The sequence below is a fragment of the Galdieria sulphuraria genome (assembly GCF_000341285.1).
Source record: "Galdieria sulphuraria unplaced genomic scaffold scaf_62, whole genome shotgun sequence".
NCBI classification, from domain to species: Eukaryota; Rhodophyta; class Bangiophyceae; order Galdieriales; family Galdieriaceae; genus Galdieria; species Galdieria sulphuraria.
In genome coordinates, this window is record NW_005178413.1 from 66,203 (window position 1) to 81,699 (window position 15,497).

General features: G+C 37.8%; 10 protein-coding genes across 10 annotated transcripts; 7 read left to right on the top strand and 3 right to left on the bottom strand.

Moving 5' to 3' along the window:
* Nucleotides 1–3: 3 nt before the first annotated feature.
* Gasu_58080 (uncharacterized protein) lies at nucleotides 4–1,388 on the bottom strand. The gene is made up of 2 exons (XM_005703038.1): nucleotides 685–1,388; nucleotides 4–636 (listed from the first exon to the last, which is right to left on the bottom strand). Exons 1-2 carry the CDS (start codon nucleotides 1,354–1,356, stop codon nucleotides 115–117), a joined length of 1,194 nt encoding a protein of 397 aa, XP_005703095.1. The 5' UTR covers nucleotides 1,357–1,388; the 3' UTR covers nucleotides 4–114.
* A 1-nt stretch (nucleotide 1,389) lies between these two features.
* Gasu_58090 (DNA-binding protein) lies at nucleotides 1,390–2,298 on the bottom strand. Its single transcript, XM_005703039.1, has one exon. It carries the CDS (start codon nucleotides 2,248–2,250, stop codon nucleotides 1,459–1,461), a length of 792 nt encoding a protein of 263 aa, XP_005703096.1. The 5' UTR covers nucleotides 2,251–2,298; the 3' UTR covers nucleotides 1,390–1,458.
* Nucleotides 2,299–2,858: 560 nt separating this feature from the next.
* Gasu_58100 (uncharacterized protein) lies at nucleotides 2,859–4,589 on the top strand. Its single transcript, XM_005703040.1, has 4 exons — nucleotides 2,859–3,464; nucleotides 3,512–4,156; nucleotides 4,204–4,364; nucleotides 4,414–4,589. The coding sequence occupies exons 1-4, from the start codon at nucleotides 2,868–2,870 to the stop codon at nucleotides 4,562–4,564; spliced, it is 1,554 nt and encodes a 517-aa protein (XP_005703097.1). The 5' UTR covers nucleotides 2,859–2,867; the 3' UTR covers nucleotides 4,565–4,589.
* Nucleotides 4,590–4,598: 9 nt separating this feature from the next.
* Gasu_58110 (U1 small nuclear ribonucleoprotein 70kDa) lies at nucleotides 4,599–5,599 on the top strand. Its single transcript, XM_005703041.1, has 2 exons — nucleotides 4,599–5,009; nucleotides 5,057–5,599. Exons 1-2 carry the CDS (start codon nucleotides 4,632–4,634, stop codon nucleotides 5,456–5,458), a joined length of 780 nt encoding a protein of 259 aa, XP_005703098.1. The 5' UTR covers nucleotides 4,599–4,631; the 3' UTR covers nucleotides 5,459–5,599.
* A 69-nt stretch (nucleotides 5,600–5,668) lies between these two features.
* On the top strand, nucleotides 5,669–6,839 carry Gasu_58120 (steroid 5-alpha reductase C-terminal domain-containing protein). The gene has a single exon (XM_005703042.1). It carries the CDS (start codon nucleotides 5,707–5,709, stop codon nucleotides 6,574–6,576), a length of 870 nt encoding a protein of 289 aa, XP_005703099.1. The 5' UTR covers nucleotides 5,669–5,706; the 3' UTR covers nucleotides 6,577–6,839.
* Nucleotides 6,840–6,848: 9 nt separating this feature from the next.
* On the top strand, nucleotides 6,849–8,280 carry Gasu_58130 (uncharacterized protein). Its single transcript, XM_005703043.1, has 2 exons — nucleotides 6,849–8,103; nucleotides 8,156–8,280. The coding sequence occupies exons 1-2, from the start codon at nucleotides 6,873–6,875 to the stop codon at nucleotides 8,185–8,187; spliced, it is 1,263 nt and encodes a 420-aa protein (XP_005703100.1). The 5' UTR covers nucleotides 6,849–6,872; the 3' UTR covers nucleotides 8,188–8,280.
* Nucleotides 8,281–8,708: 428 nt separating this feature from the next.
* Gasu_58140 (uncharacterized protein) lies at nucleotides 8,709–9,409 on the top strand. Its single transcript, XM_005703044.1, has one exon. The coding sequence runs from the start codon at nucleotides 8,848–8,850 to the stop codon at nucleotides 9,367–9,369; it is 522 nt and encodes a 173-aa protein (XP_005703101.1). The 5' UTR covers nucleotides 8,709–8,847; the 3' UTR covers nucleotides 9,370–9,409.
* Nucleotide 9,410: 1 nt separating this feature from the next.
* Gasu_58150 (HUS1 checkpoint protein) lies at nucleotides 9,411–11,108 on the bottom strand. Its single transcript, XM_005703045.1, has 8 exons — nucleotides 10,965–11,108; nucleotides 10,782–10,915; nucleotides 10,649–10,734; nucleotides 10,510–10,597; nucleotides 10,241–10,447; nucleotides 10,016–10,190; nucleotides 9,907–9,968; nucleotides 9,411–9,849 (listed from the first exon to the last, which is right to left on the bottom strand). Exons 1-8 carry the CDS (start codon nucleotides 11,011–11,013, stop codon nucleotides 9,829–9,831), a joined length of 822 nt encoding a protein of 273 aa, XP_005703102.1. The 5' UTR covers nucleotides 11,014–11,108; the 3' UTR covers nucleotides 9,411–9,828.
* A 170-nt stretch (nucleotides 11,109–11,278) lies between these two features.
* Gasu_58160 (uncharacterized protein) lies at nucleotides 11,279–12,179 on the top strand. Its single transcript, XM_005703046.1, has one exon. It carries the CDS (start codon nucleotides 11,315–11,317, stop codon nucleotides 12,104–12,106), a length of 792 nt encoding a protein of 263 aa, XP_005703103.1. The 5' UTR covers nucleotides 11,279–11,314; the 3' UTR covers nucleotides 12,107–12,179.
* A 419-nt stretch (nucleotides 12,180–12,598) lies between these two features.
* On the top strand, nucleotides 12,599–15,119 carry Gasu_58170 (uncharacterized protein). The gene has a single exon (XM_005703047.1). The coding sequence runs from the start codon at nucleotides 12,633–12,635 to the stop codon at nucleotides 15,048–15,050; it is 2,418 nt and encodes an 805-aa protein (XP_005703104.1). The 5' UTR covers nucleotides 12,599–12,632; the 3' UTR covers nucleotides 15,051–15,119.
* The last annotated feature ends 378 nt before the right edge of the window (nucleotides 15,120–15,497 follow it).

Below are 15,497 nucleotides of genomic sequence, written 5' to 3' on the forward strand. Positions count from 1 at the left end.
CCGTTGGAGTTGAGAACTTTGCACGCAGCAGAAGCTGTACAAAAAGCAGTATCTATAACAGTACGACAACAACAACAACCAGAACAAGTTTCTTCGCTACATCACAACTCCTGATTAAATGAAATCAGTTTGGTTACCAGGTAATGGTCTATACAGATTCTTGGTGGGATGGTTTTCTTCTACGGAGGAAAGATTATTGGACTCTGCTGAATTGGCGTTGTTTTGAGAATAAGCGGGAGGTGGTCGAATCACTTCATTCACCAAATTTTCATAAAATATTTGAGCCAATGTTCGGTGATCTTTCTTTGCGGCGGGACAAATGAGAACCACACCTCCAAATAGAAGACATATACCTATACCAAAGAAACCAATATCTCTCTTATTCCACTGAAGAAATTCTTCATAGTAAATGCCTCCTGCCAATAAACTAAACAATATCCAACAAATCTGCATCATTGGAAAGGCATAAGACACATCAAACAATTTCAAAGCATGGTTCAGTCGATTCATCCAGAATAGAGCTGCCGCAGTCAAACCCAATGGAATGAAGTAAGTCTCATAGTAAGTTAGTGGACCTGGAAAAGAGGATATCACTTGGGCAAACAACATGGAACTTCCCTTTGCCAATACAACCGACTAGATAAAATTGAGTACAACAAACAACTATTCAAGGCAATTACTTACAAAAGTACCCCAAACTGCGGAAGATAGGGCATATAATATAGCCAGAAATTGTCCTTCACGAAGAGAAGCCAAAGTTGGCTCGAACTTTGCGACGCCATGTCTTCTAGCAACTTTCTGCTTTATCTGTGTATAAGTTGTTGATGAAATCACCGAAATAAAAGCAATAACAAAGCCGTAACAAACAAACGGTGACTTTCCAAACAATAGAATCAAGTCTTCTACATCATAAGCTCTGGCTTCGTGCTTTCCAAACAAAACGACAAAAAAGCAACCCGATATAATCAATGCAGTTCCATAATAAGCGTTCATATCTGTCTGTTCTTTCAGAATGAAACGAGCGAATAAAACATGACTCAAGAATTGAAGAGAACTAAGTCCAGCCAACACAGATTGAGCAGCATAACGGTATGAGAAGAAGCCGGTAACGTTGCTAAAGAGAAACAAAAAAAGTCCTAACAACCACAAAGGAGTTTGAGAAAGTCTTCTTCTTTGTGAAGGAGCTAACATAAGACGTTGATTGATGGCAAGCTTTTGAAGATTCACTCCCAAATTGGTACCAACTGAACCTAGAACGGAAAGAACAATACCAATCCACCAAGAAGTAACGCTATGACCCAGAGGTATTGTTACCGGTGTTAGGTGTGGTGGCGAAGAAGAAGCTGTTTCTGACATTATGCACTAGTAACTAAAAAACTCTCAAAAAGTTGGTTGCAAGAAAAATTTATCAAGCCCCCGCAACCACTTTCTTCTTATTATTATACATTTGTCATTCCTTTACCAAAAGGATGTGGAATGGAAGACTTCACAACATTGCCTTTTTCGATACGCTATCAACATATTTCTATATTTATCCTTCAAGTCAACACAAGTTCTTTTGGGATGAAATGGATAGCTATATAAGATATTCTTCCAACGTCCAACTCCAAACTGGGATATTCCTATTCGCAAATTCATTTCTTCTTCAGGAGTAAATCTTATATAACTTTTCTTCCTTTTAGACTTGATGATACTTCTACTTCTCTTCTTCTTTGGCTGTAATCTGGAAGCTGAACAAAAATGGCCTCTGCAGGTTCCTTGTAGTATATGATGAAGGGACTTGTCCTTTTCTTGCATGTCAAACTTTGTCAAAGACATAGTAAAGTAAGGTAGGATTCCAAAAAGATTTGTATCTTTTCTGCAACTACTGTCAACAGCATCATTGTGCCATGTGAAAGACCCTCGACTAGACATTGATGGGTCTAATTTGAGTTTCTCTTCGATACAAGTCTTATTGATATTCCTAGGACGAGACTCCAGGCAAATATCTTTTTTGTCTGTTGTAACATATACTCGATTCTCCTCTAAAGAGGACGGGAGAATATGATTGCATCTTTCATATTTCTCTAGTTCTGGGTGTTTATATGTTGTAGACTCTAGACTAGAAAATAATTGCTTTCTTCTCAATAAAGAATCTGCCAAGCCAATAATAACAAGTTCTTCTTTCCAATCCAAAGCATCATTGTGCAGTAGATTATAAGACTCATTCTTTGTAGCAAATGTTCTATCGAGGGAAAGGATATGTTGCATAGTAGCTACTAGTAAAGTTATTGAGAAGAAAGAAACGACGACTACAGAAGGAACAGCTGTTGCCTAGAATTCAATACTAAAAATTTCTTGAATGTGGAGTAAGATTTCTCTTTCGAGTCTCATCATCCGCCTCTCCTTTCCGTTATTCCGTTTAGATTCGTTTCCCATTGATTTGGCCAATGTCACATGATTCATTTCTATTCTCTCTTTTCGATCAAACGAATCCTTCATAGCCTAAAGTATATTTTTCCAAGAATACAAGTTTCATAATGATAATATGAAATATTGTTATTATTTATATCCTTTTTAGAATAACGATGATACTTCAAAGAATGGTAAGACTCGACAATTCTACCATCACTTATGAGACAATTCTAGAGACACAACACATTTTAAGAATCAACTTGTTATGATAAGGTGAGAATAGAACATTTTTTTCTTCTTTTGAACGACTACTCACTCTGTTATATTCTTGACTAGAAGAATGTGCTTTTCTTGCTCAAATGAAGGTTTACATTGATACCATATATTCAAAAGTTCGAATGGTATGTTCTCGATAATCATACCGGAAGAAACTCAATTCTCTTAGAGTTATTTCCATATATAAAGACTTGAATATGACTGACAAGAATAGCAAAGCCAATAACAGAATGGATCCTTCCATTCACATGTCCTTCATTGCATTATCATTGCCTTGTGTTACTTTAACAACCTTTTCACAACAAAACAAACAGGTTGGCAAGTTGCGCTCCAGCTTAGTTTCAAAGAGTGTATTGATTCCCAGCAGATGCAAACTCGATGCTTTCAGAATACGTCACGGACACAGACCATCACCTCTTTGGTTGACTTGTCAAGATTCAAACTCATCTTCCAATTGGAGTACACACAAGTTGAGAACTTGGAGTCGCATTGTTCTAGGGGTTGCTATACTTTATGCTATAGATAGATGTTTTGCTTTTACTTTGAATCGCTTTGCAGTAAACTTCCCCAGTTCGTTGGCTGGAATGTTGACTATTTTTATCCTGTTATTGGCTTTTCAGAATAAGAAGTTGGGATCTCTTTCTATCAGTCAACATATATTTGATGGGTTTCTTCCTTCTGTTCAGTTTCTATCCAGATGGTTGGCAGTATTTTTTGTGCCAAACTTGGTCATGTTACCTCTCTTTCCTGTGAAGGATCCCTTGGAACTGACGAAAATGGGTGTCTTAATTGTCGTAAGTTATTCCTTTTACTATGAAGATATCGCTCAAACACAATATAGATTTGTCTAGTCGCCACATTACTCTTTACAGCATTTCTTTCTTCATTTCTAGGTAGGAAAGAGAGTCAGTGGAAGAAGTTGTCTGTTCAGTCTTCAGTTACTTCACTGAAGACCTATACGAGTCCTCCAAGTGTTTTTATTATCTCTTTTTGGAGTTTAATTAGTATCTCGAGTGCCATTGGATTGTATTATCAGAAACGACTATCTTATGCATTCTTTTATTTGTATTCTTTATCGACCACTTTATCCGGTTTTTGTTTAGGACAGTGGATTCCAGTTGAGATGAAAAAGTTTATCCATCCTATCACATTTTGTACTCTTTTTGCTATGTTGAGTTTATTTCTGATTGCAAAGTGGATTGCGATACCTTTTCATGTTACGCTGAACACTTATTTAAGAAGAGGAGTTGGATTGTGGAAGGGAGGTGCTGGCAGTTTATTATTGACATTCTTATCACCTGCAGTTGTATCGTTTGCCTTTCAAATGTATTCCAGAAAAAAATTTTTGCAACAATATATGTTTACCTTGTTATCCAGTTGTACACTTGCTTCATTGTTCGGACTCTTTAGTACTGCGTATGTGGCAAAGTTGTTGCAACTTTCTCCCATTACTCGTGTTTCCTTGATTCCTCGTTCCATTACAGTGGTAAGAGAATGCTATTGGAAACTGTCAAGCAACTCATAATTGTATAGCCTTTAGCAGTTGCCATATCTTCCATGTTGAATGGCGATATCTCATTGACTTCTACAGCAGTAGCAGTAACTGGAATGATAGGTGCCAATATAAACAAGGAATTGTTATCTTTGTTAGGTATCCATCAATCTGTTGCTAGAGGAATATCTACCGGCGCAAGGTACGTGTTTCATAGGATACGTGATAACAAAGAGTGAGAAAATGGTTAGTGCTCATGGCTTAGGTACGGCTGCAATGGCAGAAGAACCTGAAGCATTTCCTTTTGCTGCCATATCGATGACTTTGGTTGCAACTATATCCACTATTTTGACTAGTTTTCCTTTGATTCGTCGTTGGTTATTATGGGTGGCAGGAATATAAAGTGATCCAAATACAACAACTTGAAGAGATTCATTGACCCATTCTTCTTCTTATTGGGTTTTTTGTCATGACCACTATGCAAGGTGGTCCTCGTCCTCGTCAAGGTTTACCAAGGTACCAAATGCCTGAAGCGGTGATGGAATTGTTTCGTCCACGTGAACCGCTTCCTTACATACCACCTCCCAAAAAGAGAAAGTTAAGACCACTTGTTGGTGTTGCCCCACTGCTTGACCAGATCTCACAATATAAGCAGCAAGTCAATCGACCGCGTTGGGAAGAAAATGGAGAAACTTTTGAAACTCCAGCTATGAGAAGAGAAAGGAAACGAAAAGAAAAAAGAGAAAAGTTTTTGCAGTGGAAACAAAAACTATGGGAACAATATAGCCCACCATCGGAACCCAACGCAACTTCGGATGCACAAAAAACACTGTTTATTGCAAGATTAGTAAGTACAAATATTCCATTATTGCTTTTGATAACGGATGGATATAGAAACCTGAAACAACCCAACTGAAACTGCAAGCAGAACTGGAGGCTTTTGGAAAGGTGAAAGAAATAAAGTTGCCTATATCCCAAAAGACAGGGCTTCCAAAGGGATATGCTTTTGTGGAATTTCAGAAAGAAAGAGACATGAGAGAAGCACTTAGAGCACTTGAAGGAAAACGAATAGATGGTGCAAGAGTAATCGTTGACGTGGAAAAGGCGAGAACTACAAAAAATTGGTTACCCAAGAAGTTGCGAACTGAAACCGTAGAAGATAGAGACACTAAAGCAGATAAGATGAAAACAGTTTCGCCACCTCCTAGTATCAAAGAACGACATTCTTCTCCTCCACGAAGAGTCAGAGGCTTTAGGCCTAACCATTCTGATAGATATAGGAGGAATAGGTCATAAGAAGGGAGGGATGTTATTGTTGTTGTTCTTTATTTTGATCTCTTATGTAAACTCACAAATGACATCATGTATTTTTCTTTTGGAATAAAAGTTATCAAGCACAATATTTCGAGACAATTGTGATATAAGTAATTTCTTTGGTATTCATTCCGTCAGTCATTAGAATGCCATGAAGAAAAATGCATTTGAGCGCCTTTATAACGCACCTTCATTTTACATTCTTTATTGTGGAATTGTTCAACTTGGGAATGGACAAGTCTCCTCTTCGACTTGGTTCTTTTCTTATCAAAGGTGCTGCAGGTACAGTACGTTCTTCTCTTTATGGTGATGGTGCAAACAGAACGCTTCAAAGATTTGGGCTCATGTCCAGTAAAACCAAGAGGGCCAATGGCAAGCATATGTCTCCTGCAGAGTCTCACCTTACTCTTTGTTTAAAACACCTTTTTTTACAGCCACGAGTAAGGTTGCGTAGTGTCATGTTCGTTCACTTTCTGTGTACACCCTTGGTGCTACTTCTGCTTTATGCATTGTATTTTCCAGGCTATTACGAGTTTTGGCTATATTTTGCCATGCACTCGACTCGAGCTTGGTTGTGGATTCTGAAAAACGTCTGTTTTCCAGATTTCATATTTAGCAGGCAGAAAGTTACTATTTTTGGTACTCTAGTATTGTTTGCGTTACTGAGCTTTTACTGGGTTGCCCCTTGGATCTTGGCTTCTAACAGAAATTACTTTGCAGTTCCCTATCCCATTGCAGGTTTGCTTGTTTCTTGCTGGGGAGTTGGGATTGGAATCAATTTTGCAGCTGATGCACAGAAATACTTTATGTTACGAGAACGAAAGATGCTGGTGAAGGATGGAGTGTTTAGTCGTTGCAGACATCCTGCATATCTTGGAGACCTATTGTCTTATGCAAGCATGACTATGTTGAGTGCCCATTGGTTGCCATTCCTCATTTATATATTCTTTTTTTTTACTGTTTTTCTTCCTCTTATCTATCGCATAAGAGTAAAAATTTGGCTAGATATTCGGAGTGGCCTCAATATAGGAGCGAGACAGGTCTTTTATTTCCGAAATTGGATGGAAGCTATTTCCATTCAATATGGGATTCTTACATGATCCAGTCGATTGACTTAAATTTGAGCTGCTCAAAGAAAAGCAACTATTCGTCAAGCAATGGTTCTTCGGTGAGGTTTACTAACCGTTCTGCCCGACACGAGAACGGTGAAGATATGCAAGGTTGATATAGAGTGTGTAGGAAATGTGAAAGTAGCATAGAATTAGAAATGGAAAGGATATGTTTCGTTCAAGTTGTGTGAATATGATCGAACAAAGGATCCACAAACAACAACCCATAAATAATGTAACAATTTCATTACGTGATATGGTATTGTTGTAGAAGAGCGATTCTCTCAATGCCCAACAATTTGTTGCTTCCAGGATCCAACAACGTAGCTTCAACAAGCAACGCAACTGCAAACAAGAAACGTTATAGTTGGGCACTCGTTGCCGTGGTGTTGTTTGTTGGAAGAGCTATTAGAGTATTGACCTCTTGGGACACCTATCACTTTTTACACTCCTCTTCCACTCCAATCAGTATTTTCGCTTGTTATTCTTTTTTCTGGGCCTCAGCGATTCTTTGTTTACTTCAACGTCCTTGGAAAGGAAAACGAATTTCAAAGAGACGGCTTAGTAGAGTGTGTCTTTTAAGCTGCATTATAGCAGTAGCCCTCGTGTGCTGGATACAAGGGCTCTATTGGTGTGGAATATTCCGTGTTTTGTTTTTTGATGGTGCAGAATTACCACTTGTATTCATATACTCCTTATTTGGTTCCGGAGAAAGCTTTCGAAGACAGAAACTTCGCGGACTTGTGGTGGTCGGTCTCTCGTTTCTATTGCTATTCACCAGTCCTTTTATTTCTTCCATGCTTAGCTTTCAACCAAGTTCCGTTGAAAATGTGGGTAAACAGCACGCTTCTGTTGTAGATGAGAAATCGACGGTTTCGGTGCTTTCGAAATTGCGAAGTTTTGCGACAAAACCATCTCCTGTAGATATCTCACCAGACGAGGAGAGTACATCATCGTGGTCGGATCCAAATGCTCATAGGGAGAGTGTGCGTCAACTTTTTGCAGAAGATGTCATTGAAGGAGACAAGAACTTGGCTTATGATGGATCATGGAATGTATCTCCCTTTGGTATTCTGCTCGTCACCATATCTTCCATTTTATTTGTGCTCTATCGTCTCTTTTCTTTGAAAATTTCATCCAACTTGGATGGTCCGAAGAGAGTCTTTGCAATCAGCAACTCTCTTGCAGTTTTGATTTTGCTTCCAATTTGTATTTTCCAGCAATGGTTTGTTGTGTATTCAGATGCAACCCATCCATGGCCTTCATTGATCCTGCACTCATGTTCCTTTGCATTGGGATGGATTGTGATACCCTTCTATGTCCAGTCATTCGTTTCTTCAAAGATGGGTCACCTTGGAAGTACAGAATTAAATTTCGGAAGCACCTTGGTAACTTTGACCATCTTAAACGCTTGCACTTCATTATCCTGGAGTCTGATTCCAGAACTTATCAGCGGTGTTTTGCAACTGGTTGGCATCCACTCCCTGTTATCATCAGGAAGGCAAATAAAGTCATATGGTAAGGAATCTTCATTTCTCTGCTTTCTTTTGATTTCTTCTCTTTCCATTAGATATGAACGCAGCACTTGAAGGCGAATTATAAAAAGGATAAAGCTTTTACACTTGACAAACTGATTGTGCAATAGCAACTTCTGTTTGATTCACTAATCACTAGAATAAAGCCTCTTCTTCCTCTTCGAAGCAATTTAAATGAACACTATAATGGGACAATTCCTAGTCTTCCAAACGATGTTTTTCCCATCTCAAATATTGTAGTAATAACTCTGGCATTAAAATATAGCCTTTTTTACACTTCGAGAAAAGGAAGTATTCATTGGGTTTAAGCCAATAATTCAAAAAATATTAAAATTCCGCTTACAAAAATAAATATTGATACACTAAAAATTAATCAGAATTAAAAAAATTTGAACGATTGCATGCGCTCAAACAAGAAGCAGCATATAAAAATTTTAACTTGTTCTAGTTTATTCTGAAATTTATTTAACAACTTTTTCTGAGTATTTTTTTAAAGATTGCAGTAGCAAAAAGTTACTACTGGCGTACAATTTTAATTTCATACGTTCATTGCAAAAATTATAAACTGTAATTCTAACATTTTAAGCGATTTTGTTTTAGTTTCTTTGGAAATTCGAACGTTGTTTCTTTCTTTTGGCATTTTTTGAGTTTTTTAATCTTTTGCATTCTTTTTTGTATATTTATCTTGAGCAGTTTACTGAGGGCCTGTTTCTTACTTTCGCTTTTGATGGAATATCTTGGACCAAACAGACGTGGTAGACCTGGCAAATCTTATGGAGTCAAATCCCGTAGGAGCGCTTCTGTTTCGAACCGTCCTCCCAGAAAAGAGTCGTTTTTGTGGGACAACTCTAAGCGTTTTATTGAGGACGAGTCTGGGAAGGACGCTGAATTTTTTTCGCTGGACTTAGAAACGTCATCCAGTCCTTTGTTGAAGCGCACAGTTTTGGAGGATGATATTGTAGACGATGAGAATTTTTCTTTCATAGAGAAGTTTGAATTTTCGATAAGAGACTTATCTCCTGGGGAAATCTCTCGCAAAGTCTTGTACTCGACGGCGTCAGACTCGCAGAGTTTCTCACAGAAGGTACATTTCCTAGACGTAGAGTTCGATTCGGCCAAAGATTCAAACTCTGTAAAAAAAATTGAAGTTGAAACAGCTGATGAAAAAAAACAAAGTGATATTGAACTACTATCGTCGGCGTCAAACGAGGCTTTTGATGATTGGTTTGACAAGTTGAATTTAAAGTGATTTTCACGACAATACCACTATAAGTGGTTTCCAGTTTTCTCTACATCGTTGAACGGTTTATTTTTTTTTTTTGATATCCGTCGCTCTTCAATGTCATTGAAGAAAGATATGCCCTTATGGAACTGCCACATTTGGTTGATCATCGACTCTAAGATTTTCTTGTTCAGAAGAGCACATACATACATACATACACACACACACACACACACAGAGAGAGAGAGAGAGAGAGACAGAAAGAGGTCACTTGCTTTGGTTTATTAAATACACGGGCATCGCGGCCTAGTTTTCTATTTGAAATAATATACAAAAGCTTTACACAAACGAAAAGCAATTCAATAGTCGTTGGGAAAAATGAGTGTTGGATGAGCGATCATTATGCCATTTTTACTACTGTAAGTAATCAATTCATGGACTCAATAAACCGAATAAATAGCAGAATTAATAGAATTTGAGCAGTAATTACTGAATTATCACTGGAAGCTAAAGATATAAGAAAAAAATCAGGATGCATTTGGTATCAAGAACTCCATTCCTTACGTAGTATGAGATATCTACTCCAGAAAGTTCGATGTGAAGCAGTACGAGATTTGACAAGATAACTAATGAATCCAATGAATATTGCCATGATTTAGAATACTAAGCTTACAACAAAATGCACGTTGCGGTATCAGATAGGCAGCAAACATTGCTTTGGATAAATGTCTGCCATCCACAGAAGCACTTGTACTTTGCTCTATCTCTGAACTGGACTCTTCACTATTTAAAGTAACTATTTTTAGTCCTTTAATACACGTTTCAACTTCCAAGGTTTCTGAATGACACTAAAATAGATAAGTAAGACGCTGTATCACTTGGAAACCTAAGAGCATACTTTGATATGAAGCTCAGCAGCTTGGGTTGACTGAAGTGTAAGCTGTATAGACTGACTGACATGTCGGAATTTTTCTATGAGAATGGCAATCTTTTGTAGAGGACTTAAAACTACTCCACTACAAGGTGGAAGATTAGGTTCAGCAAGTTCTTCAATTTGTGTCGGAGTAATTACACGAACTGGTACATCTTGGATAATATTTGAAGTCTAAAGTTTTTATAGCAAAGCTCCAAGTCAGATAGAAGGAAAGAAGCAAACGGGAGACATACCAAGGTCTGGATGTGAAACGATATACAAGCCTGTTCCTTTTTTGATAGCTTCATAATGACTCCAGCAGCGTTGGAAGAAGCACGAATACTATATCAATAATGTCAAAGGCGTCCTGATATTCGTTAGTCTCAAACATACGCGTCTTCGAAAGCAGACAACTGAAATTCCAATCCTATGAGGTTGTGATACTTGCTTTCTATTCGATAATCTTCAAAGAATTCAGACTTGAGAGGGTTATGAAAATTAAGAGAAACTGTGAGAAAAGAGTTACCTTTCGTAGAAGAGCCGAGGTATATAGTCCGTTGAACGCATCTGCCTTTGTGACCAGACGTATTTCTTCGTCCGCTTCAGAACAAAGAATGAGAAAGGCCGTTTTCTCCACTTTTTGTAATACAGATAAAAGTTCTGAAAGGTGACTTGTTAGCAGAGACTAAATATTCTCGACTGAACATACTCGCAAAGACAACAACTTTGTTCACCACGAGCAAAGTTCGAAATTTCATCGAGGCGAAATGAAATGCTAATCATAAACTATTTGGCATTTTTTCCTGGAAAAATGGCGCCTTGGCCCTTAAAAAAAATGACGACCCAAAATTCTTCCTTTTTCTATAAGAAATTCGTTTTTACTCTCAAGAGCATTTGTATTGTTCGCCATGTAAGAAAGCAATCTCGGAAAAATTATTTTATCAGCTTCTCGAAAGCAAACATGCTTGTATTGAACGAACAGAAGAAAAAGCAACAGAAAACTTGATGTAATCCATGTCTTCCTCCAATCCCGTTGATTCATTCTAACTGATGTCATTGATGGACTTGGAGCATGATTTCTTCGGAATATTAGAAGATTTAGAGAATCTTAATGTGATTGAAGAAGAAACATTAGAACCAAGTCATGAAACTTCACAAATAGAGTCTTCTGTAGAAGCAATTTTAGAGCTTCTAGCTTCGGATTTTGTCCTTTGTAAAATATCTTCTGGCTTCTACGTAGAAGAGTTACCGGTTTCGTCGGAACTTTTATTTGTGTTTGACTTGAATGGAACTCTGATTTGTGAAGAAAGATACTATAACAGACACAAAAAGTCATACAATAGAAGATTTTATCTAAGAGATTATTGTCGAGTGCTTTTGGACTTTCTCTGTAAACATTGTCGAGTAGCAGTTTGGAGCTCAGCAATATTCCGAAACACACAGATCCGTAGTCGGTTTGCTTTTGATATGTACTATGAAAAGCTGTTATTTGTTTGGGATCGTTCTCAGTGTACTAAAAAATATTCCGACAAGAACCCACACGCCACCGAGAAGGATCTTCAAAAAGTTTGGAAGAAGATTTCAGGCACAGAAGCAAAGAATACTGTGATTGTTGACGATGATCATTATAAAGTGGAATCCTATCCTCGAAATTGTATTCTAGTTGTTCCAGCAACCAAGAGTAACAACTCTGATTCGGAAAAGGATCCTACTTTATTGAGACTTTTATGGTATATAGAATATCTTCATTTAGGAATGTCGCGCGTTGATGATGTTCGAGTCATCATGGATGTGTTGCCGTTTAGGAGGTTTGTGCAACTTATTGAGTGGTTTTCTCCCAAAATGCTATGATAAAGAATAGTTACTTTGCTTTTCATGATAACATTCAAAAGTGCTTTCAATTAGCTCGTTGCAATTTACATTTCGTGTTATTGAATGTCACTGAGATGTTCTGTTCCTTTGTCATTATACTATTTTTGGAAACAATTCTAAACTATGGCTTTGTTCTATTGCTATTTGTACAGATTATTCGAAAACTTGTCATTTATTTCACTCATCATTACAAGGAAAGATATTTGTTGATATGTCATTTTGACAATATTTCATTGCAGAAAGAACAAGTGGCAAATTGACGCTGTTGTTATACTCATTGAGCTACATTTAAGCTATTCATCAATGATTCAAGTCGAAATATTTTTGGATTATATATTCTTCATGGCGTTGCTTTTGATGAGTTTGAAAACGAATCTCTTCATGACTATTTGGCATAACATATCAGGAAAAAATGCTATTCAAGGCTTCAAAAAATTTCCACTCTTTTTGGCGCCAAGTTGCGGCATCTTTTGTCATTACTAACAAAAAAAATATTGTTGTTGAGATGAATCGTCTGAAAGACTTCTGTAACAAGGTACAAGTGGTGACTCAAGTCTTGTCATGTGAGGATATTTTAGAAGGACAACTGGATGAGAGTCTCATTCTAGAGTTAAGTGACTCATTGTCATCCTGTCTTACTTTGACTACAAGGGAACAAGGAGAAGAGCTGCTCAACTACAGTATTTCACTTTGGAACTATCTGGTAGAGTATAATGATAGAATCTCACAAGAAAAGGAAGACTTCCGGAGTATTCTCATCAAGCTTCTGCATGTAGCTGCAGATGCAATATGTGTAGCACTATCATGTCTCAGTGGGATGTCAGGCAATTTTAACATAGATTGGTGTAAGTTGAACTTGTTTGTTTCGTCTACAAAACCTTGGTTTCATTACGATTGTTTAGTTCTTGTGGCTAGCCAATTTTCAGTAATAGGATTGATGTACCTTGAGATGAATCTATCGGAACTTTCCAAAACTTGCTTTGAAAGATGTTTAGAGATTATAAATACGAATAGGAATTACATATGCCAAAAAAGAGATCAAGAAGCAACGAATGTGACCTTTGATGCGTTCCTAGGCTTGGGAAAAGTGGCATGGCTAGTCCGTGACTATTCATCCTTGTTGAAGAACTTTGAAGCGAGTGGACAACTGGCAGTGGATCAGAACAAAATTGAGTATTTGGCCAAAGTTGAATACAATGCAGCACTTTCTTGTTTGGATCATTCAGAAGTCGACATTTCTATTTCTATTCTAAGAATAGCACTGGAGACGCTCTCCAGACATAATCTATATCATATATTGTGTTGTCTTACTTCCAAGATTTTGAGATTGCTCGCCTTTGGTTACATTTACAAGAAAGATTTTCATCAACTAAACAAATGCATTGAACAAGCAGAGAAACTAAATCATTCCCCTCGTTCCATTTGTTTAAAGATACGATACGTTTGTCAGTATGATGCGGAAAACGAATCATATCTGGAAGACTTGATAAACCAACTTGTTTCGGATCCTGACATCGAGATAGATAGCTTAGATGATGTCTTCAATCTTCTGAAAGGATCAAGTAAGCATTTGCCTCAACTATTATCAGCCTACAAGGTAATGAAAGATAGAATATCGGAATCCAAGAGAATACAACAACTTCAAGTATCCCTGAAAATAGCTGAAATACAAGTCCTACTCAGAAGTCTCAATCAAGTACCTCAAACACTTTCGGAACTCATGGAAGAAACTAGAGCCATTTTAATGTCAGATCAAGATGCTTCCGAGAAACTTGAAAACATGTGGAAACAGTTCATTGAAACCATGGCATTATATATCTCTAACACCGAATTGGAAGACGCAAAACAAATCACTGAAACGATCATCCATATACTTGGCGTTCTTGAACCACTTTGGTCTGCCAAAGTAGAGACCGAAAAGCAAACCACGCTCTTGCCATCTCTGGTACTCGTTTACTCCGGAGTTGTCCCGATGAGCTTGATTTGTGTTTTTTTATCCGATACTGAAGAAGATAAGCAAATCTGGATGAACCACACAAGAAAGTTGACAGAAAAGCTCTTGGAATGGGAACCGGAGTCGGTTATCGGTGGTTTAACGTGGATATTACTAACGGGAAATTTCCACATAGAAAGACCGTTTGACGCATATTCTCATCTGCATAAAGTAGCTGCTTGTATTGTGCGGTCGTGTTGTGAATACAAGAGAGACAACGTTGTCGACTCGGTTGTCATTCTCGTAAACATACTAGCCACTAGTTTGGACCAAATACCTCAAGTCGAGCTTGCTCATATGCCTGAGGAGTTTCAGAAACTTGTGATACTGTCCTTTCTACTTGTCAATGCATTTATGGAATTGAATTTTGAAAGCTTTGTCGCTTACCAAGAAAATGATGACAGTTGGATTCCACTCCATCAAATTGGAATGTATCTTTGGAAAGCTCGACATACAACAGCATTCAGAGATATGCAAGAAATGGAACAGTCTCTTATTTGGGAAAGCTTTCTAACAACAATTTGGAAGTTGGGTCAGATATTGTACAAAAAGAAACGTTATATGGATGCCTCCAAGTTTTTTAGATGCTTCAGAATAATTGCTGCTGAAAGAGACAAATATGATATGAATGCTGTGTTGCAGAGTTCATTGCTCGAGTTAACTTGCTTGTTAACAAACAATGATGTTAACATTCTGGAAGGTGCTGCTCAGTTGCTTGAACAAATCTACTGTCGAATGAACATAGGATCTATTCGTATTTTGGATAGAGAAATGAACAAATATCAATGTGCTTATTTGCTATGTAAGGCTTGTTATTTGGTAAGAACTCATAACCCCAGTGAACTGGCAAAGTTAGTGGAAGATGCTTCTGTTCTACCATATCCACAGTTTCAGGATATGCTTGTAGACATACAACGTAGCCTAACATGAGCAAAGATAACTTCCTTTTCTGCCAAATGTGAAGACGTTGTTGTCTCGTAACGCTTTGAATTCGTGGAACAAAATAACGCAACTAAGATAAATAGCAGAAGCCACTTAGGTCAACCTTATTTACTTGGAAAAGAAATTGCCTGTTCAGTCTATTCCTTCCGTTCCTCTTTGCCAAGGAAATCGACCGCTGTATATTGAAACCCAAGTAAAGGTGGTGATGAACTGTGCCGAGAAAACTTCAAAAGCAGCAATACCAACGACTTGTGGTGTTGGTTCTAGCTACCCATAGGGTTTTCAAGTCCGCTTTTCCTTTTTTCCTCTTCAAGTCGCATGCGAAGTTCTTCGTCGGTTGGCAAAGACTGGGTATCTTGAGTCTCTCAGATATGACAAGTGACTAACAAGCTTACCAGATCAGGTTTCTCCACGAAGTGAACGACCACCGACCCT